Source organism: Phacochoerus africanus, chromosome 2, assembly GCF_016906955.1.
Source record: "Phacochoerus africanus isolate WHEZ1 chromosome 2, ROS_Pafr_v1, whole genome shotgun sequence".
NCBI lineage: Eukaryota > Metazoa > Chordata > Mammalia > Artiodactyla > Suidae > Phacochoerus > Phacochoerus africanus.
The window spans coordinates 51,818,155-51,842,117 of NC_062545.1; the positions used below are offsets into that span (position 1 = coordinate 51,818,155).

Genomic DNA, 23,963 nt, shown 5'->3' on the forward strand with positions numbered 1-23,963 from the left:
TTCTGGCCTTAAGGGTTCAAACTATGTACTTTTAGTCCTTGCTCTGCTCCTCATTTGTTGGATGATACTGGCTCAGTTTTAACTTCCTAAATCCTTAGTGTTCTCATCTAGACAATAGGAAGAAAATTGTTCCTAGTTATCTCATGGGGAGTTTTTAAGGGTGAAAAGAAGTAAAGGACATGAGAGAGTTGTAGGAAGTACTATATAAATGTACTTCTACTGAAGTAGAAGTCAATCATTTCTACAATATCCATTATTTCATCATGTATTTCATTTGTTAAATATAATAGATATTTACCAAATCCTTGTAGAGTGCTCATATTGACATGATTTGGAAAAAATATATCTATATTTTGGCTAAGTCAGTCAGAGCATCTTTTTTTTTTTTTTTTGTCTTTTTGCTGTTTCTTTGGGCCGCTCCCACAGCATATGGAGATTCCCAGGCTAGGGGTCAAATCGGAGCTGTAGCCACCGGCCTACGCCAGAGCCACAGCAACGCAGGATCCAAGCCGCGTCTGCAACCTACACCACAGCTCACGGCAACGCCGGATCGTTAACCCACTGAGCAAGGGCAGGGACCAAACCCGCAACCTCATGGTTCCTAGTCGGATTCGTTAACCACTGCGCCACGACGGGAACTCCTTTTTTTTTTTTAGAGCATCTTTTTTTAAATCACCGTTTCTTACTAAGCAGTCAGAGCATCCATAGTTTTTTATATCTATCACAGTTTCTTACTAAGAGGAGTGGTATTAAAGGGCATCTGGGAACTTTTAAAAAGCACGTGCCATGCCTCATACCACCCCATCAAATATCCAGTGCCTCCTACTGTGCACGAGTAGAGAGGCCAGGATATGTGTGTCTGGAACATTTCCCCAAGTTCTTCTGACATACTCTCCTGATTTACAATCACATGTATGTGCCACTGAGATACTTGGTAAAAATGAACATTAGCTGGGATGAGTGATCATTTCATAAATTAAAATTAATTTAACTATTGCTGTATCATACTTCTCTTCTAAAACTCATGTAGAGAGGAAGTAAAAGCTGGCAATATTATTATTAGAAAGTCTCTGTGCCTCAGGGCCCAGCCCAGCGCCTCTGAATCACAGCTTTGCCCTCTCTTCCTCTACAGAGTCTTTTGTCCAGATGAGAACTGTCTGTCTGTGCCAAGAAAATAGATGGTCATCATTGAAAGATAAGAAACTAATAACCAAAGGAGAATTTGTACCTAGGGCTACTTCTGCACTGGTATTAGAGAAAAGTATTAAATGAAAGGAAGAGCTTATACCCAGGACCTTGGGCAATCTATGCTGTGAATGAGTGTTTATTTACTGAAAATGATTCTGGTAGGAAAATGAATGCATTCATCTGTTATGCATATAGCAAACACTGGACCTTGTGAATGTGTCGAGGCTCTCTTTAATGACTTCAGGTGGCATCACTGGTGGTCTATAATTGAGGTCATTGGTAGACAAACTCAGAACATGACAGGCTGAAGCAGACCTTTTAAGTCTTATTTCATTCTGAGTAAATGTTAAATAAGAGTTCCATTAGTTCACATGACCCATCTATGTAGCATATATTTTGACAATCATCCAATCATTTTTGCTCATTCATTCAACAACCATTAGAGACTTACAAAGCTGTTAAGAAGCTATAACTTAGTTAAGCTGACACACAGGTAAACAAATAATTACAACAAACTGTGAGAATAAGGCCATGAAGGGCTTATAGATTGCCATGAAATCACAGAGAAATCTAACTCGAAATGGGAGGTGAGGAAAAATTGTTACAGCCAGTAATACCTAACATTTAATAGTATTTATGTTAACATTTAATTATATGCTATCTGAAATTTTTCTGTAATTCTTAAAAAAAAAATGTTTATTGAGCCCAAGCTAGGTTCCAAATATGGTACTAAATTAGAGGATGAGGAAAGGAACCTTCCCCAAATAATGGTAGGTAATAGACTCTGCCCTCAACTAGTTTATAATTTAATTGTAGGAGATGAGGAATGGATGGATGGATGGATGGACGAATGGACCAATGGACAGGTGGAGAAGGTGGTGGCAATGTAGGTATAAAAGATACCTTACAAAAATCAAGTGAATTACTTTAAAATAAATATATGTATTTTTTTAAAGAGGGGGCCATATATATATCAGTAATTGTGGCTAAAGTGTTGTGAAGTCAGGAAAAGTTATAGGGCTAAAAGAAGGTTGTTAGCTTTCCTTCAAGAATGAGTTGTAATTGGATAGAAAGGAGTGTAGGGCATCCCAGACTACAAAAATGACTTGGGTAAAAATTGAGAGTGAGAATGAAGCAGTCAGGAAAAGGGAGGACTGAATATATAATCAGGTTCAAGAAGCCTATTTGACAAAGGAATGGCGAATAAGCCTATAAAGGATGGTTGCGGCCAGTTTATAAATATCCTTAAGATCCAGGATCAGGAGCCAGGTTTCACTCTGAAGGAAAACATGAAACTATCCGACCACAGACCTACCCAGTTGAAAGGGATGTTTCAGGATGAATTTTTCAGAAGTATGCATGGTGGCTGATAATAGAGCATTCCTGGAGAGAAGGAGACTGACTGGCAGGTGATTAAAATAGACCAGGCATCTGATTTGTTCTCACATTATGTGTGGTCAATTTCAGAAATATATTCAGTTCAATACAACATGAAAATGTTCTCTTTTGAAAAAAGTGACTAGGAATCGGATTTGGGAAGTTACCCTATAGCTGTTTGTCATCACCTCTACCTTAAAATGTTGTGTAGTAAAGAATTATCTTTCCCTAAAGAGATCCCTGGCCTTATATACACCCTTCTATATACAAAATCGTATATAACAAGGACATACTGTTTAGCACAGGGATACTCTGTGGTGGCCATTATGGGAAAAGAAGTTGAAAAAGAATGGATATGTGTAGATGTATGAATGATTCACTTTGCGGTATACCTGAAGCCAACACAACATTGTAAATCAACTATATGCCAATAAAATTAAAAAAAAAATAGGCCAGGCATCATTAATAACAGTTAGGACAATGATAGCAGTTAAGAAGAAATGGACGAGGGAGGCATCTGGGAAGAGAAAGCAGTTTTGGTGACAAGTGAATGAACCAGAGAAAGGAGCAGAGAGAGGAAAACTCAAAAAAGTCTAAGAATTGGAGCATGAGAGTTGCTTTGAAAAGTCAGTGCAAAAATAAGAAAATGGAAGAGGCATGTAGCTCTAGAGAATTCCCTAAAATATGCAATTTTTTCCAATGCCTTAGGGAGATCCACAGGAAAGAAGTCCCTCTGGCACAAGGGAGAGAAGTATTTTATACAGTGGCATCCAAAAGGAAAAGAATGCACACCTAAATTTTCAGAACCTCTTATCAGCCCAAGTTTTGCATAAGTTAGGGCAGAAGAAATTCTAATTTTAGCTCTTGGCTGGCTCTCTACCCACTGTGGTGGCAGTAACTGCAATTATACACTGTTCTGTTTTAGGCACTTCCTGTGCATCTAGCCCTCACAAAATTTTACAAAGTATCATGATTATCCTCATTTTATAAATGAGGAAACTGAGGTGTAGGGATGTAAATGCCTTGCTCATGTGCACACACTGGCAGATACTGAAGCCAGGCAGTCAGATGCCAGGGCCTAATCTCCAGACTTGCTCAGAGGCAGGCAGAGCTGGTAACCGGTTTCAGGACCCAAGTGTGGATCGACTGAGCTCTCTCTTGCTCAATCCTGGGCTATGCTCTAGGAGGTTAGAAGACAAGAATGTCATAGTGTTCTTATTTTTATTGAAGTATAGGTGATTTCCAATATTGTGTTAGTTTTAGGTTTAGCAGAGTGATTCAGTTGTGTTTTTTTTTTTTTTGCAGATTATATTCCATTATAGGTAATTGCAAGATACCAGATACCAGGTATAACTCCCTGTGCTATACAGTAAATCCTTGTTGCTTATCTAGTTTATAAAAAGTAGTGTGTGTCTATTAAACCCATTCTCCTAATTTGTCACTCCCCGTACCTCTCCCATTTGGTAACCATATGTTTATTTTCTAGGTCTGTAAGTCTGTTTCTGTTTTGTATCTACATTCATTTGTATTATTTTTTAGCTTCCATATATAAATGATATATATAATATACATATATAAATGATATATACAAAATAATATATATAAATGATATATATAAAATGCCGTTCTCTTTCTGACATACTTCAGTAAGCATGATACTCTCTACGTCCATTCATATGGCTGCAATATTTGGCAACATTGCAGAAATGGCAATATTTCCTTCTTTTTTATGGCTCAGTAATATATACGAATTATATATGAATTTGTTATGTACAAATACCACATCTTCTTCTGTTGTTGGACACTTGGCTATCGTAAATAGTGCTACTGTGAACATTGGGGTACATACATTTTTTTGAATTAGAATTTTTTTCTAGACATATGGCCAGGAGTGAAATTGCTAGATCATAGGGTAATTCTGTTTTTAGTTTATTAGGGAATCTCCATACTATTCTCCATAGTGACTACACCAATTTATATTCCCACAAACAGTGTAGGAGGAGTCCCTTTTCTCCACATCCTCTCCAGCATTTGTCATTTACAGACGTTTTAATGATGGCCGTTCTGACCTGTGTGAGATACTACTTCGTTGTAGTTTTGATCTGCATTTCTCTAGTAGTTAGTGATGTCTGTTGGCCATCAGCATTTTTCTTTGGAAAAATGTTATTCAGTTCTTCTGCTTAATTTTTTAAATGATTTTTATTTTTTCCATTATAGTTAGTTTACAGTGCTCTGTCAGTTTTCTAGCGTACAGCAAAGTGACCAGCCACACACACACACATACACATGTATTCTTTTTCTCACATTTTCTTCCATCAGGCTCCATCACAAGTGACTAGATATAATTCCCAGTGCTATACAGCAGGATCTCATTGCTTATCCATTCCAAATGCAAGAGTTTGCATCTGTTAACTCCAGATTCCCAGTCTATCCCACTCCCTCCCCCTCCCCCTTGTCAACCACAAGTATGTTCTCCAAGTCCATGAGTTTCTTTTCTGTGGAAAAGATCATTTGTACCATATATTAGATTCCAGATGTAAGTGATATCCTATAGTATTTGTCTTTCTCTTTCGGACTTACTTCACTTAGTATAAGAGTCTCTAGTTCCATCCATGTTGCTGCAAATGGCTTTATTTTGTTCTTTTTTATGGCTTAATAATATTCCATTGTTTGTATATACCACATCTTCCTAATCCATTCATCTATTGATGATCATTTAGGTTGTTTCCATGTCTTGGCTATTGTGAATAGTGCTGCAGTGAACATACGAGTGTATGTGTCTTTTTCAAGGAAAGTTTTGTCTGGATATATGTCCAAGAGTGGATTGCTGGTCAGATGGTAGTTCTATATTTAGCTTTCTGAGGCACCTCCATACTGTTTTCCATAGGATTGTGTTGTTTGTTTTCAATATTGAGTTGTATGACCTGTTAGTATAGCTAGGATATTAACCCGTTATTGGTTGCATCATTTACAAACATTTTCTTCCACTTTTTAGGTTGTTTTTTCATTTTGTTGATGATTTCCTGTGCTGTGATGTTATAGTATTCTTGATTCAAGGAATTCATAGTAGTTGGGAATTTGATGGGCATCATATATACAATCAGTTAGTAAGCCACATTCTCCATGGTATTCACCCCAAGTTGGAACAAATTCATGGAGGATATGAAATTTGTCAGACCTAGAAGAACAGAATAGCTGTCATGACTTTTGCATCTAAGTTTCCTCATATGTGAAGTAATCAGACTCTTATTTGTTTTGCTTGCTGCAAGGGGGTTTATATTTAGATTAAAGATGAGCTTCTGCAGTATTTTAAAAGTCTGCCAGTCATTTGTTAATAAATTGTATGCTACGTTGGGATATGGTTTTTTTTTTTTTTTGCTTTAGATGATTTTTAACAAAAGTCTAGTTAACATTTAAGATCTTTTGTATTTTGTTGCCCCGTGCAGTGTTCACTTCTTGAAGGCAGAGTTTGTATCTTATGAAAGTCCTTATCTACTATAGTATGGAATACTGTGGTATACCGTTGCAACTTTATATAAGTTGCTTTGTTTTGATTTGAACTCTGATTTGGTTTGCTTTGAATAATGAGTTCCAATTGACAAATGATTCCAAAATGGATTCCATTATCCCACTTATGGTGAATGGTAAACTAAACTGATAAAGCATGAAACATTAGAGAGTATGAAGAATTGGGGAGGAGAATGAAAGCTCTTCCACTTGTCCCTTTGATTTTTTTCTAGCTCTGCCTCTCCATGGGGTGCCAGAGAGCTATTTCCACCAGATGTTATCCTTTGAAGCATAAAGAGTGTTAAGATACCTGGGCCGGTCCTTGGTAGTACCCATTTACTATGAGAGCTTGGAAGATATTTTTGGGACATGTTTATGAGAAAAGTTTAGACTTAGGAAAAGTGTGACTTTGAGTCATATTTCATTGTGTGTGTGTGTGTGTGTGTGTGTCTGCCTGTCTGGCGATTAAATTTAGATTTTTTGCAGTTAACAATTAGCGGGATTTCACATACCGCTGTACTTTCCACAGTGGCCAACACAGCACCTGATAGATACAGGTCAAGCATCATGTTGTTTGGTCCAAGTAAAACAGAATTGAACCCTGTATCTTCTTCCATGTATCCCCTCCTCCCCGCCCCCCACTGAACAACAGGCATCCTCTCCTTCTTCCCTCTTTTCTTTGTGTCATTTCCATCTTCCAAGTCATCTGGATGGGAACTCCTCGTCATTTTCCACCCCGTCCCTTGGGCTCCATCAGCTCTGTTTCTGAATCAGTCATTTTTCACACCTGCCTGTTCTTTCCATCCTCCCTGCCATCCTCTTACTTCAGCCTCTCTTTCTCTTTCACTTTGGAGTTGGAAACCTCACTGACTTTCTATCTCCTATTCTTCTGCCATTCTAATGGCTGCCATCTCGGAGACCTTTAGCCCCTGAATCATCCCAAACCCTGTGCTGACTGATGCCTGGCTGTCGGCTCCCATAGGCCTTCTCCTGGTCAGACATTTCTCAGAAGTCCGTGATTCCCTCTCCATTGAAGATGCTCTCCACTCTTGTCTCCACCCTGAGCCTTTGCCCCTACTGGGTTCTGTTCCGTATCTAATTTTCTCACCCATCCCACTTTCAAGTCTCTGCTCCCATGTAATTTTCTCTAAGACTTACCTCAACAACCACCCCACCAGAATGTGTCCTTCTGCTGAGCTTTGTTTACATTCCTCTTACCTAAAGCACACACCACTTCCAATTCTTACTTGTGTCTGTATCTTAGACCTGTGAGTTTATGAGCTCAATTTTAGTTCTTTCTTATTTCCCTAATTCTTGGAGAAGAGGGTCAGTCTTTTCAATGGGATTGCACACCAAAATGAAACCACCTGCAGTGCTCCTGTTCTCCCCTCTATCTCTGTCATTAAAATATGAAATTTGGAGATTAAGTTGTCATGGCAAGACTCAGTATTGAATGCTCAGGGCAAAAGAAATTTTGTTTTTATTGACATGAACTTGCTTTCTTTTTACTTTCAACTTTGCATAGGAATTGTGTCTTTTTATTTTGATGATGTTGCACATTGTAAGGCTAGTTCAATAAATTCTCAGTAAAAAGTAAACGAGGTTTTAGACGTGGTTACCAGAAGGGGAATGTTGCAGAATAGGCAAGAAAAATGACCACTTGCCATGTACTTTGTGTTTTCTTCGCAGACCCAATTTCGAATGTTCAGATTTGGGCCAAAGGGACTGGTTTATGTTTTTCCTGCACAAATTTTGTATTTATCAACACAACAAAATTTAGGGGTCCTAAATTGTATATCAATTTCAAATACAGATAGGAAGCTCCTATTTATAGAGCAAAACATCCTGTGTACCCTTTTAAGATATTCTTTCTTAAATCCCATTTTCATCATATTACTTTCTGATCCAAAAATGTATTTTGGTTTGCTATTGCCTATCAAGTTAAGCCTAAAATCCAGTGTCTGGATTTCCCAGTTTGTCCTCATCTTTATTCACTTCTATTATGATGTTCCTCTTGCTTACAGATTTCTGCATCCTTTTAGCAACATCCAAAACTCATAAAATATGTTAATTGTTGTTACTTACTGGTTGATTTATTATAAATTGCTATTGTTGATCATTTTAACGGCTGTAACCAGAGTGTATTAGAAACAAGGTGGACAGTATTTATAATCTGATTTCTGCAGGGTGTGGATATCTGAGATGGAGAAGAAAGCAAAAGGGCTTGAGAGACAGTTCTCTACATCTGAAACTCTAAGTAATTAATTTTTAGATGAAATAGAGGGAGACCCAGAAGGGAAAATGAGAGGTAAATGTGTCAGACAAGCTCAGAAGGGCTCAAAGCCAAAGTTAAGGGGATAATCTTGGTGAGAATAAGAAGGGAAAAAGAAAGAAAATCTCTACTGCTGTGGCCACATCTTAAGAAGGAAGGGTGAGTCTTTACCTCCTACAGAAGCAGAAAATGTACTTAATCTTAGAAAGATACTTGGGAGCCAGAGGGATGCTAACTTGGATTTTCCTCTGGCAATTTCTGGCTTCCAAAGCCCTCGGCACACTAAAGCCCAGTTCATCTTCTCCTCACGGAGGAAGGCATTATTTTCTACTTTTTTCTTTGAGAGAATTGATGCTCAAAATGGCTACCAGTAAATGATGTCATTATTGCTCAGGCTCCAATGCTCCTTTAATTTCATTGCACCGGGGTGAGTAGGACACTCTGTGTAAGTTGGGTCCTTTAAGTGGAGGTGATAAACCATTACTGTTTCGTCTCTGCCTATTATTACTGTCATCATCATCGTCTTTCTGTATCTGTCACCCCTTTGCCCACATGTAGGCGGATGGGGGTTACAAAAAAGGGATGTCTGCCAACTGCCACTGCCACACCTCCTGTCCTGTTCATCCATATTCTCACATTTAGCGTCCTTCACATGGACACTTCACGCTCCACCAACACAGGGCTGTGCTTAGAGACTCCTGTTCTAGTTCGTGAGGGTCAACTGTTACATTTTCCAAAATTTTACAAGCTCGTTGTCTAAAGAGGGCTACCATTACAAATTAAACTATTTACTTTCAAACTTTCAATTAGGTAAATTACATTAAAGCAAAACGAGTGAATACTCAAAGCTCTAAATTGTTTGCCTGCCTGTGACTATTTACGCTCCTGAGTGATTCACATCCATTGCATCTGCAGGATGGAAATACCTTATAATGGAAACACTGCAGGAGCATATCCTTCACCAACTCCATGTCAAAATGACATCACATTTGTGGCTTGAAATCTGCCCTGGTGGGAGTATTTATACCACAGAAATTTGGCAAACTTTATAAAAGTCAGTTCATTTGTTTGTTTGTTTTGGAGAAACAGTGCTTTATCAATTCAGCACGTCAAATACAGTCTGTTGGATCTCTTTCCTGCCTTTGTAAATGCTCTCTCCTCTCCCAGAATGTCCCTCATGCTCTGATACATGTACATATGTGCATGGACACACATATGTATGTGCATGGACACACACACATGTACACACACTTTATCCACCCAGTTAACCACTCTGACGCACTTTAACTGGTATACCTCTCAGGCCTTCTAGACAGTTTATTTTTCTCCTTTGTAGGAGAACTGTGGTTTGTATACCTTTACTTTAGCATATGTCATGTCATTATATATTATTATATATTACACTTAGGGTTGCTAGATTTAGCAAATAAAAAGTTGAATTTTGGGTAAATAATATTTTTTAGTGAAAGTATGTCCCATGCAGTACTTAGAATGTACTAATACTAAAAGATTATTCATTGTTCATCAAAAATTCAACTTTAATCGGGTGTCTTATATTTTACCTGGTAACCCTAACCACTAAAATTAGATTTTAAAAAAATGTTTCATCTTATAGTTACTAAAAGGGAAAGGCAGGGGAGTGATAAATTAAGGATTTGTTTGGTATTAACAGATACACACTACTATATAAGATAGATAACCAACTAGGTCCTACTGTATAGCATAGGGAACTGTATCCAATATCTTACAACCTATAATATAAAATAATCTGAAAAAGAATATATCTGTATCTATCTATCTATCTATCTATCTATCTATCTATCTATCTATCTCTTTCTAATCTATATAACTGAATCACTTTACTTTACACCCAAAATATTGTAAATCAAATTTACTTCAATTAAAAAAAACCTAAAAGAAATTACACACACACACACACACACACACACAATTATAATAATACCTAGAAGGAGATGGAGAAATTTCTCTTTTATTTTCCAATATAACTTGTATAAGATTAGGATTTTATATTCAATGAAGCTTTGGCAATACTCATTAATTAAAATAGTCTAACTCTGGGAAAAAATTTAACTTTTTGAGATGAAATATAATTTTTTTTTAAATGTTTCATCTTCTTAGTACCAGGTACCAGGTCTTTTTTTCTGTGGTGTTCATAATCTCTAACACAGAGCATGGCTCATACTAGGAAGAACTTTTTTAAAAATACTATTGCTGAGAGTTCCTATAGTGGCTCAGTGGAAACGAATCTGACTGGCATCCATGAAGATGTGGGTTTGATCCCTGGCCTTGCTCAGTGGGTTAAGGATTAAGGATCCAGCATTGCTGTGAACTGTGTTATAGGTTGCAGACCAGACTTGGATCCCGTGTTGCTGTAGCTGTGGCATAGGCTGGTAGCTATAGCTCTGATTCGACCCCTAACCTGGGAACTTCCATATGCTGTGGGGGTGGCCCTAAAAAAAAAAAAAGAAAAAAAATAAAAAATAAAATACCGTTTCTACCATATCTCATTCCTTATCTAATATGTATCTCTAGAGGTTTCTGTTGGATGAAATCAGGAAACATTTTTGTGGAATTTGAAATTACATAATAAGATCTGTGTCTTATGACACTAACTTTAGATTATAGGTGAGAAATGATTTAGGAAGTGTAAATTAGGGCAACCAGATAGGAGGACCAGGCAACAGGCTGGCTGAGTGATGACAGTGTGTGAAGCAAGGGTGTGCTGGTGCCCAGCAATGGGGGGAAATCTGGGGGGAAACAATCAGACATGATCATTGGATACAGATGCTAATTAAAGAAAAAGTAGCATTGACTCTGAAGCTTCTTGCTTGGGCAGTGGAGTTGATGGTGATGCCATTCAGTGGGATAGAAATGTAAGCTGTGAAACAGATTGGGAGGAGTGAGAATAACTGAGGAGTTCCATTTGGGACATGTTAAGGTAGATGTACTGTGACCAGGCATGACATGAAAAATATTTAGCCATCACTACCATATAGGTGCTGACAAAATGACATGCCAACCAATTGCAGTGGTTATCAGCTATAAACCATCAGGCATTGGCACCGCTGGGTGAGAGTGCTTTCAACCCAGTAATGACATCCAGTTCACAACTCTGATTCCAGAACTCAGGAGAGAATTTGAATCTAAAGGTTTCAGAGTCCTTGACTCAGGGGTGATGTTGATGCTCTTGGAGAAGGTGAGATCATCTACAAAGTATTTGGAAAAGAGGGTAAATGATAGATCAATAGAGTATATTAATATTTACAAGATGAACAAAAGAAGTAAAAATAGTAAGAAAGAAAAAGATGGTGATTCAATGTTGTATTGTGGAGGGTGGAGGTTATCTTGTTCCACTTCAACCTGTACATTTTTTTCAAATGGACCAATTATCATGGTAAAAGTGAAGTTATATAAATCAAGAGGCTTCTGTAAAGTACCATGCATGACAGAGATTGGAGGCACTTTACCCTTTGTGCTATGGCAAGACCACTCTTGGTTGGACCTTTCGTTTGACTAGGGTCTATCACTCCAGGAGGATCTGCTGAAACAAAGATAATCAGACAAGGAACAGAGCAGGCTTATCAGGCAGAGGCTCAAAGGTGACCACCCTGCAGCCTCTTAGGCTTCAGCCTGTGTTGGGAGAAGAAGGGCTGGGAATAGGAAGTTGCCTGTGGGGTGTCATTGTGTCCTTAGTGAGCTTTTGTTGTTGTTATACTTCTCAAACTTGATAATTGGAGCAATTTTGAGTTGATGAGAAAGCATTTGCATTTGAACAGTGAGTTGTTCTAGCTCTGTTACCCAAGGAGTTCCTGAGGAAACCGAGGCTGCCAGAGTCCATATGGTCTGGGAAAGAACACCATGCTCAGCTCAAATATGTGTGGGTCAGCAGACCGCTGGGGTTTTTTCCTTACAATTCTGAAAGGTTGCTTAATCATTTGTCTTGTTATTGCAAATGTTACCATAATAATTACAAATGTCCTTTGCTTCCTAGTGCAGCACATTTGAATTTTTCTAGTTGATATCCAGATCCATGCCACCCTGCCTGCAGTAAGCCCCCTCCTACATCCGAGTGCCCACAGTTTATACCACCAGTTTTACTTTAGAGGCTCTGAGTTCCTGATTGTCACACGGGCACAACTGGTTGTTTCCTATTGCATATCTTTATTGCCTTCCTCAAAATTCCATCCAATTTCTCCTTTGCCTATCCAAGCTGTTGGGAGTCCCTGAGGCCTGAATTCATATATCCCAGATTCTTTTCCTAGAGAAAATTTTAAAACAACTATGTTTGCCCTGGTCTTGACCTGGTAATCCCATTTATAGGGATATTTTTGTTGCCAAAACTTAGCCGCTGTCTGACTGTGCTGAATACAAATACGGAGACAAATGCAGAGTTTGGGGTGAAGGAGGAAAAAAAATAGCCTTATTCCTTTCCCAGGCAAAGAGGGCCACAGCAGAATAATGCCTTAAAGACTGTACTTCTCCCTTGTGAGAGACTGGGAGGTGGTTTTATAGTGTGGGAGTGAAAAATAGGGTCCTTGTAAGGATCAGGGTAGATGTGAAATGGGGCCATTGTTTTTCAAAGCTGGTGTTTGAGTGTTTCCAGAGTTGGTTCTTAGGATCCTTCTTTTGGAATTAAAAATGTTTCATCAACATCTTCCATTTGTTTGGGGTTTCAGTTCTGTGGAAGAACTCAAAGATACTGTTCTGTGTATTCCTTGAAGAGGAACCAGGATTCTGCCCCAATGCTGCATTATTGTCTTGACTGTTCCTCCCTGGTCTCCTATCCCCTCTCTTCCCGGATTAGCAACCATCTGAACCTGCTTTTTGAACTCTGGGACAAAGTCATGGAGGCTGAAGTTCATTCCTTAAAAGCAAGAGATGGGGGATGCAAAAAAGCTTGTGTGGCCAGGATCCCTGCTAGGTTTCATTTCTGACAAGAACAGTGCCAATTCATAGTGATATATCTACAAGGATATTTATTGCAGCAAATTAGATAAACTTGAATATCCACCCATAGGAAAATGGCTAAATAAATTATGGTACTGCATGTATAGAACAGTTGTTAACACAACAATGATGTCACAAAAACTGAACTGATTCTAGGTATTGCACAATTATTAAACAACTGGTAAAGCACAGGGACAGGCTGAGCAAAAGGGATCTTGGCTCTGAGCTAACCAGTTTGTAACTAGCTCTTCATCTAAGGGTGTGTGTAAGCAGTGGAAAGGGTATGGAGATTTATACACACTACTGCTGTTAGTGGCTCATTACACAAGTGAGACTGGAGCTGGGGACAGGGCTGATCTACCCGAACATGGATCTCGTTTGAATTGTCCTAATGAGCAAGTATACTTTTCTAATTACAATGACTGAAATTTAAAATGCTGCTTCTCTAGTAGAGTGACCAGCACATAACACATAGCTCAGTACTTGGTAACTATTCTCATCATCACTATGACTGTCTCAAGGTCAATAAACTCTAGATACAACACCTGTCCTATTCTTTGGACCATGGAAACACTCTTGTGTACAGTTTATTGATAATACATTTAATTGAATGGACCAAGCAAGCTTCATTCACTATGGCCTTACCTGCCAAGGAAGTTTAGTTTCCCAAGAACATAATATTTTTAAGACAGAGTCACATTTTATGTTTAGCTTACTTTATTACATAGTATCAGAAAATTTAATTGCAAGCAAAATGTTGACAAATAATTGCAATCATTTTTCTAAGTAAATAAGCATGTATGAGCCATAGGTTCTTGATAACAATTGGTGGTGACCATTGATTGATTCTCTTGATTTAAAAACATGCACAACCTGAAAGTTGAGAATTAAGTTTTATTTAGGGCAAAATTAGGACGTAAGCCTGGTAGCTCTGAGAATCCTCTCCTAGGAGGAAAGGGGAGAAGCTAGGATATAGGAGTTTTTACAACAAAGGGAAGGTAGTAGGAACAAAAGATTTATAGATAACCAGATTTACAGAAAACCAATTTCTATGGGAAGAGGTGAAGGTCTGGGCTTACTGGAATCCTTCCTTTAATATGCACCTTAGCTGTGAGCCAGTATTCTTTGTTTCTTTCCTCAATTCCCTCAGGACTCATTGCCTCACCCTTGGGAGTGACTGTATTGACTGATGACCTTGACGTCTTTTGTTTTGTTCACTTAACTAGGCCTAGCTCTGAAGTACTATCCAGAGGGAAAAGGGGAAATATCAAGATATGAGAGATAAAGGTAAAGGGGGAGGTGCATGGATTCATGCGTGCATTTTACAAAGTTTGCTGCTGGTCTCGGGAAGGTTACTACTAGTCACAAGGAGCAGACATCACTATGAAGGGTTGTAGTGTTTTACTAGATATGAGAAGATGCAAGAAATGGGCTCATAAAATTTTATTCTAAAAATCTCTTGTTATCTGAAGACCTGTTCTTCCACTTTTCCCAGAGCACAGGGTTCCTCACTGCTGGTCTCCACCCTGAGCCCTGGTTGGTTGGCAGCTGCAGTGGCTCATGATTTAACCCATGTACAGGCAGATGGCAAGTGCCAAACTCCAGTTCACAATTCGCTTATTTGACAGGTATGTGTTGAGTGAGTGCTGTGTATTAATCACCTTTGTTAGGTCCAGGAATACAACAGTGAACAAGACGTATAAGGTTTATTCTGTCATGCAATTTGTATTTTAGTTGGGGAGACACTCCAGTAAACTTACATAGAGACGTATTTGCAAATATGTCTAAATAAATCAGTCAAATAGAGATTGTGATGGGAGCTAGGAATTTAATGAGCAGGACATTATGGTTGAGAATAATAGAGGGGCATATGTTAATACAGAGATCAGAGATGGTGTCTGAGAGGCACCTGGACCCTGCAAGTGAGAAGAAGCAGGCTTTGAGGAGCTAGGACTTAGGTATCTTTAGCAGGAGGGGCACATTCTCCCAGGTGGGCAGGACCATGTCCTGTGGCCTAAGATGACTAGAGCAGCCTGAGTTGGGATGGAAGCCCCAAGCTAAGGTTGGAGGAGCAGGCTTGAGCTTGGTGGTATAGGGAACAATAAGGGCTGAGCTTATTCCAAGTTTGATGGAGAGATTCTAATATAATAGCATCTATTCATACTGTCAGGCCATAGTCTTAGAAAGCTTTATGAAATATATTTTAAACAGTCAAGATAATAACAGAGTGCTGTCGTATCTAAGAATACTATGATATAATTCTGCGTAAAATATTACATGTTGATCATAAACAATATTTAAAGAACTAAAATGAATACAGAAAAACCAGTGGATCTTTTACAAGGTCAAAATTACTAGCCTCAATTCTATTCCTTTTATTTAGTATTCTGTTCTCTAAGTTATACTGAAAGGAGTATAATAACTGCTTTATTTTTTATAAGTGACTTCCTTTAAATTGCAGGCTTTATTTTTGAAATTGCCTCAAGACTGAGTGAGTCACTTGTCTTTTTTTATTAAAAAAAATCTTCAAATTTTTAACAGCATTTATGTCAATTTACTCAGACCATCTGAATGTGTTTTTTAAAATGTCTAACATTTGTACCATTTACTTTACCATGTCCTTTTTTTAGTAGTACGTCCTAAAACCCGGATCCTTTGTCTTTGTTTAGGTTCTTCAAATGACTGTATCTTTAACAAACAGTCCTGAAGTTGAGTGTAGCTTATTTAGCATTCATTTATTCCTCAAACAAGCACACGCTGTATACAGAACATATACTTATATGAAGAAATTAGAGGTGAAATCACACCTGCTCCTTGTTTTCAAGGATGTTCAATTTCGTAGCAGAGTTTCAGTGTAGTATGCAAGTGAAAAGTTGAGCTATTGCACATTACATACAAAAAAAGAGACTAGAAAGTACTGTAGGATTTTAGGAAGTCACAGATGGGATGGAAGGTATGAATACACTGTAACAGGAGTTTATGGGAGAAGAAGTTAATTCTTTATACTACAATGCATGCAAAGGTATGCTCACCTGTCTGCTTTCCTTTCCTCTTAAATGATATCAAACAGAAAAATCAGATTGTAGAAATGGAAGAGGTTTCCAGGATCTTCCAGTATAACTCTTTGCTTGAGAGTAGACACTGAGGTTCATTGAGGCGCATGTTACCCAGAAACATGGTGGTAAAACCCAGTGATTTCCCTGAGGTAGGGCTGCCTGCTTTCCTTAGGTTTGAGGGCGGAGGTGTTAGTTTTCCATGGGAATGTGACGCCTAGCATTCAAGGATTATCCAGACAATGTGCTTCAGAGTTTTTTGTTTGTTTGTTTTGTTTTTCAAATAATCACATTTTATTTTCAGTGGACTGCTAATTGGAATTTAAATGATCCAGTGTGTTTTAATCAGATTCTTCTTATCTAAATACACAGGAGACGATTAAGGAGAAATTGAATTTAATAAAATCAGTTGAGATGTTGATCAGTCATAAGTAAAGCTGCTTCTTGATGTTCAGGTGGTAACAACATCAGCATGCTCTATAAAAAGAGGTTTTTAAGTCTTAGACCCCAACATTTTAAAGAAGAAAGAAGACTATTTTGCCTACAGGTCTCAGATACTAAGTTGCCACAAGACCCGTCAAGGCCTCTTTGTTATGTGACTTTATTTAAATTTTTGTTGTTGAGGAGAGAGAAAGCTCCAGGTGGAATCTGCTGACATCTCTCTGTTTTTAAACCCAAAGTTGGTGAAGGCAGAAGAGAAACATAAACAGGAACATTGCTATTTCGGTGTGATTGGCATCTTGACTAATCGTCAAATACTTTTTAAGTGGGAAGACTTCCTGGTTAGAAGCAAATCATTGCATAAAGGGTGTCAATGTCTTCTTCCTGTCTTTGGTGTATAAGGAAAAAAAAAATCACAAATTATTCCAGCCAACCATGGCAACTTGGAACTTCTGGGTCATGTGGTAACTTTTAAAAAGTGAAAGCTTTGTATAAGTTGCACGTTGAACCTATATGAAGAGTTCTTTCCCAAGCTTATTCTTTTCAAATTCTAAAGTTTACATAAAGGATTCTATATAAGTTTTCACGTAAGGGTGGGGTAGAGGATATTTCCTTAGGATTTTAAAAATTGGATTTATTTTGAAAATAATGTCTAAAATGTGCACATTATATATTTTGTGTTTTTTAAATTTTTTTCAGAGATGTATAGTGTTGTGTCAATTTCTGCTATACAGCATAGCGACCCAGTCATATATACACACACATTCTTTTTCTCATGCTATCTTCTGTCTTGTTCTATCCCAAGATATTGGTTATAGTTCCCTGTGCTATACAGTAGGACCCATTGCTTATCCATTCTAAATGTAGTAGTTTGCATCTACCAACCCCAAACTCCCAGTCCCTCCCACTTTTTTCCCCTTTTTTTTGGCAACCACAAGTCTGTTCTCTGTATCAGTGAGTCTGATTCTGTTCTGTAGATAGGTTCATTTGTGCCATATTTTAGATTCCAACATATAAGTGATACCGTATGGTATTTGTCTTTCTCTTTCTGACTTACTTTACTTAGTATGAGAATCTCTAGCTGCATCCATGTTGCTGCATATATATATTATTTTGGTTAAGTAGTTACAGATTGATTTTTTTTTACACATTATCATGGATTGAATGAAAAGTGTTCAAGAAATTTTGAAACATTTTTTCATGATTATTGGAAGTGCTTTATTTTCTAAAAATGATCCTCAGTGACTACAATTCAAGGGCGTTAAACCCTAAGTGGTGAGAGTGGAGGATGATTAGTTACTTTGTTTTATCAAAACTGCTTGTGGACGATAGTAAATGGAATTTTCCATCTCCCTTTGTTTATTTTCACCTCCCTTGTCATCTTTAATGTAGTAGATTTATGTGGGAAATTCAGTGTTATTAGTTTAAACTTGATCTTCGGAAAGATAAACCCAAACCGTTTGGGGTTTGGTAAAACATTTTATTGGAGAAAAAGAAAATGTCGCCTTCAAATACATGTAGTTGAAACCCTCTTTTCTTCTTTACTGTGCCATTTGTGGACAAGCCAAGTAAATCACCAGTTCAAATAATGGCTGGAAAGGTAAATGTGCCCATAATAAGAACCTGCTCCCAAGAAGTATAAAGTATAAAATGCATCGTAGAGAAAACGTTTTGATGGGCTCTAGACATTTGACAATGTGGTCATGGTGTAAATATGGATTTTTTTAATGATCCAAGGAATGGATATAACTGGGTGAGTGTAACAGGAATTTATTTTTCCCCAGTTTGTAGGCTGGGAGACCTAGAGGATTCCAGCATAGTGGATTTCAGGTAAGGGCTCTTTTCCTGGCTTGTAGATGGCTGTGTTCTCATTGCATCTTCACATGGCCTTCACCTGGTACATGTGGATGTCTCTTTGTATAAGGATACTAATCCTCTTGGATCTGGGCCCCAATCTTGTGACCTTATTAATGTTACTTCCTCAGAGGCTCTCTGTCTCCAAGTATAGCCACACTGGGGGTGGGGGGTGGGGGTTAGGACTTTAACGTATGAATTTGGGGGGCATATATTCAGTTCATAGCACCTTCAAACCTATAGTGTTGTTTTCAATATATACTGTTAAGTCAACCCAATATTCATTGCATAAGTTTATCTCTAAATAGCATCAAGTCTAAATTCAAAGCCGTATTAAAAATATTAAAACATTGCCTCCCAATTAATACTAAGTGATTATGTTTTGTACATTTAGGTTCTGTATACTTTCTTTTTTTTTTTTTTTTTTCCAATTAAACTTAGCAGAATCAGACTTGGAATGGCCTAAGAAAAGAGAATATACTGGCCTGGGATTGGGTGTGTTCAGGATAACTCAGAAAATACCATCAGGACCCAAGGCTTTCCTTCATAATCTTTACTCTCCTCTCTTTCAATGGCTTGTTTTCTCTGCAACTATGTATAAAGATGGCAGAAAATGACAAACTCATCTATGAGCCTGTACAACCTCCCAGCCATGGTGCCACCAATCACCTGGCTCATCCAGAGAACCTGTGAAGGTACCGAACAAGGGCCCAGCCTGGCACAAAGCTCTGAAATGAAAGGACAAAAATGAAATAAAATAGGTAAACTGATCTCAGAGACCCAACATACTGTTGGAGGGCAGCTCTCGGGAAAAAAGGAATGTCCATGTACAGCTGCTTCATAAGCTACCTGATATAATTGCACTGGGTTTGATAATTATACAGAATTCAAATTAGTAATGAAACTAATTTTTCGATCTAATAGTTGGTAGCAATAACTAATCAGAGGTACCACCTGATCTTTTACCACAAATAAAGTTTGCATGTGGAAAGAGAGATCAACTGGAATCAGTGTAGTCTTATTGGAATTTTACACTTGTTTTGATAAATCACTTTAACAACATTTTATCTGAAATATTTCCCAGTGACTGCTTGGCACACAAAGTATAATACTGAGGTAAATTAATTACTTTTGGAGGGAGGCAAAGTTCACTTATATATAATTTTAGACAAGAGATGAAATAAACTTTTTATATTAATGAAGAGTTTCATTACCTGCCTCTAAAACAGTTAAACCTTGATATGAGTTTTCAAATTTAACTTTATTTTAGAATAATAGAAAATAGAAAAAAAGAATAATATATTAATAAGCTGGGTGATCCTTATATGCAGCAAGATTTCTTTACAGTATAAAAAGCAAGGTAGCTAAAATTAAAAAGGAATGCAAAAGCCATAAGTAAAATAGCCATTTAAAACATTTAATGAAGTGCGAACAAAGCTCTTGTGCTTTTAATGCTTGTCCCTTTCATTAATTTCATCTCTGAAACCTGAACAATTAGGCTGGAATGTTAAAATCATTGCAAAACTTAAATAGCACTTTTGGGAATAAGGTGTTTTGAGAGAGGTGTTACTGCATACGAACTGCAGACATGGAAATAATTTTATGTCATCACAGAAATCAAGGTGTGTTTTCTATGTGGGATGGGTGAAAAGAAGGAAATTTTATCATAATTATGCACAGCAATACACTTACCATCTGCAGGGAGACACTACCTAATGTAGGCTACTATTCTGGAAACTTCAGAGTTTTCTAATGCTAAATAAAATTAGATGGGAAATCAAAATGAGTAAAACATCTCTACATTGCTTTTTCATTTTCTTTTAATAAAACCTTCTTTTTGTAGTTAGTACTGTGCCACACAACTCCAGAAAACAAATAAAATAGCTGGCTCTTCTCCAAAACTTCTAATGGCGAGATTATGTTAAACTGTGTAGGAATTGAAAGAAGGTGCCACTTATTCATGTCCAGAATTATGGGTAACAAACAGCATGTCAACAGGGTGGCATCTTTGCTGAGAAAATCGAGAGTCTGTTCTCTACTCAGGATCCCTTGCTGTCCCGGCCTCCCTTTTCAATATGGTTTAATACTTTGCCTATTCTTCTACTCTTACTATTTAGGGACATTCACCTACATTGTTTGGAGCTTTAATATTTTTGTTCCTTCAATTTAGACTATCAACTGTGATCTGAACTTCTGTGGTCTCACCACTTGTTTCCTGACCCCTAGATGCAGGCTACTCTGGGGTCTCCACAGCCTCCTATTGGGGTCACTTGCCTGGCAAGTCCTTTTTCAGTGCCTTCTCCACCACTCTTCCTCCCTGTGACTTTGTAGTCTTCTTTATGGCACACGCCACCTCCCTACCATCACTAAGTTGTGGCTCCATTGTGACTTGTTTATGCCCCTCTCTGCCATTAGGGTATAAATGCCAATAGAGCAGGGGACTTGGAACTCTTTGCCTGTCAGCCTTATATCCCACCTGGGAAACAGTCATTGCTCAATAGTTTTTTTTTTTTTTTATACACTGGAGTATGGTTGATTTACAATGTTGTATTAGGTTCAAGTTTGCAGTAAAATGAATCAGTTATACATATATCTATTCTTTTTTACGATTGTAGAACACTGAGTAGACCTCCCTGTGCTATACAGTAGGTCCTTATTAGTCATCTAAGCCATCTATTCTATGTATAGTTGTGTGTATGTGTTAATCCCATCCTCCCAATTTATCCCTCCCCATCATAATTTCCCCTTTGGTAACCCTAAATTTAATTTCAAAATCTGTGAGTTTGTTTCTGATATATAAATAAGTTCTTTTGTATCCTTTTTATTAGATACCGCATGTAAGTGATATCATATGATATTTGTGTTTGTATTACTTCAGTTAATGTGATAATCTCTAGGTCCATCCATGTTGCTGCAAATGGCATTACTTCATTCTTTTTAAGGCTGAGTAATAATCCATTGTATATATGTGCACATCTTTTTTTTTTTTTTTTGCAGAAGGGAATGTTAAATCAGTCAATCCATGTTTACCCATTAGTTTCAAAGTCCATGTTTATCATGAATCTATCTGTATCTTGATACATTTTAGAGTCTCTTTTCATTTTGAGTCTATTTTCTGCTTGTACCATAGTTTCCATTACGCCTTTAAAATATACTTTCCTATCTAAAAAACAAATAGTCCCTGGTTTCTATACTGTTTCAAAATATTCTTACTATTGTATATTTATTTTTCCAGGGTGAACTTTAGAAAAATCCTGTGAGATTCCATTTAGATTAGTGCTAAATTTGTAAATGAATTTGCTTTTTTAAATATTGAGTCTTCTAATTCCAGATTAAGGATTGCATTCCACTCAATTCTTATTGATTTTGTGTATTTAATTAGTTCTATAGTTTTTTTAATATACATACTTCACAATTCAAGTTAAGGTATTTTTGTGATTTTTTAAAAATTTTCTAATAGGATCTTTTTTCCCAGTATTTTTCCCTGTGTGTAAGAATGCTTTTAATTTTTTTTATATATTATAACTGACCACCTAATCAAAATTTAATTTCAATATGTAATTTCATTTTAATTTGGTATGCTTTCAAAGTAGACAATCATTACAAACATCAGTAACTTTATTTCCTCTCCTTTAATTTTTAGATTTCATATTTCTTTATTGAAATTCTTTGGAAGGGACTCCCAAAATAATACTAGATAATAATAGTGGTGATTATGATTCTTGTTTCACTCCTGGCTTGAGTGGAAATGCTACTAGCCTTACAATATGGGTGGCTCTGGCTGTTAGTGGCACAATGAACAAATAGATATATAGAGATTCAGACAGAAATATGGTCACAATAGGTGCATCTTTTCTTATACAAATTGTATGTATGTTCTGTGCTAGCTTTGTTAAGTATTTTCTAATGAGATTCTGTTCTCTCTAAAATAAGTTGGCAAGAATCCCAACCACCTTGGATGGTTTTAATCATGTAGAAACATTTTGACAGCTTGAAACAAATCTGTATCTGGCATTTTGAGACAAAGTATAGTTCTTTGGTAACTTAAAATTTCTTCACTTTTATTACTACCTTTAAATATTACACATCTTTTAAATTGATGATAGTAAATAAAACATTGGTATTTACTAAGTGTGGCATCAAGCAGGTAGGGCCACCAGAATTTCCTCCAGCTTCAGCACCGTTTGTCAGTCACAGGATAAGATGGTTTTGGTGGAGTGTTTCTTTCCTTCTTCCTTCCTTCCCTTCCTCCTTCCTTCCTTCCTCCCTCCCTCCCTTCATTCTTCCTTCTTTCCTTTCTTTCTTTCGTGCCGTGCCTGTGGCATGCAAAAGTCGTTCCAGGGGTAGGTAGAGCTCCATACCACAGTAGTGACAATGCTGGAACCTTAACCTGCTGAGCTACCAGGGAACTCTGTATTTCTGTCTTTTGTAGTTAGTTGGTGCTTACAGTCTCCTTCTTTCATAATTGGTATTGTGATTTAAAAATACAATAATTTCCTTCACTACCTGCATCATGTTACTGCTGTTAACTTTCAGACTCTCATTGCCATTTGGATTGAAAAACTCTATCTGGCACACACTTCTCAAATCTATTTTTAGCATTGATAAACTTTTTGAACCTAATTAGTTCTTTGTATTCATTTCAATCAGCTTATGACAACTGGAGCAGGAAGTGACAAAAGAGCAGTGTGAGTTGCACTTTTATCCCATCTTGGATGTCAGTACATAATCTGTCTTCTTAGAAGTCAAGGCACAGAAATCTCCTGATTCACAAGTGAAGCAAGCAAAAAAAAAAAAAAAAAAAGCTTAGGATGTAATTTTAAACGACAATCCAAATGTTCTGCTACAAATCATTAATTTTTCATTGTTTGAGTTTGAGCTACAAAAATTTTTGCAAAATTGTGTTCATCAAGTATACCTGGGAGATAGTAATAACACCATGTAAGTATAGTTTAGAAAACTGATGCTTAGTAAGTTCATTGCTTCTAAGACTTGGTATAATGGTTTCTACTACATTTTTTAATTTTCAGCATCTCATCTTTGCAGGTCTTCTTTTCTTTACCCTATAGGCACACTTAAAGTTGATCCATCCAAATAATCCCTTTGCACGTGAACAAATATATCTGTGCCTAAAGTGTCCCCAGCATTGACAGTGCTGCTCTATCTTCTCCTTCCTGTTTACTACCAAATCTCTGCAAAGGAATCTCTTCTTCTAAAGCTAGAGTAGTCTGGCTACTACCCTTGCTGGTATGTTGGAACCTGCCCTCTTTGGACTCAGATACTTTCTGATTCCCAAATTCAAT

General features: G+C 37.4%; 1 protein-coding gene across 1 annotated transcript in view; it reads left to right on the top strand.

Moving 5' to 3' along the window:
* Positions 1 to 23,963, top strand: part of RIMS1 (regulating synaptic membrane exocytosis 1) — a 461,151-nt gene that overhangs the window by 92,782 nt on the left and 344,406 nt on the right. The window contains 1 exon segment of the mRNA XM_047760358.1: positions 2,656 to 2,666. Coding sequence (XP_047616314.1) covers positions 2,656 to 2,666 — 11 coding nt within the window.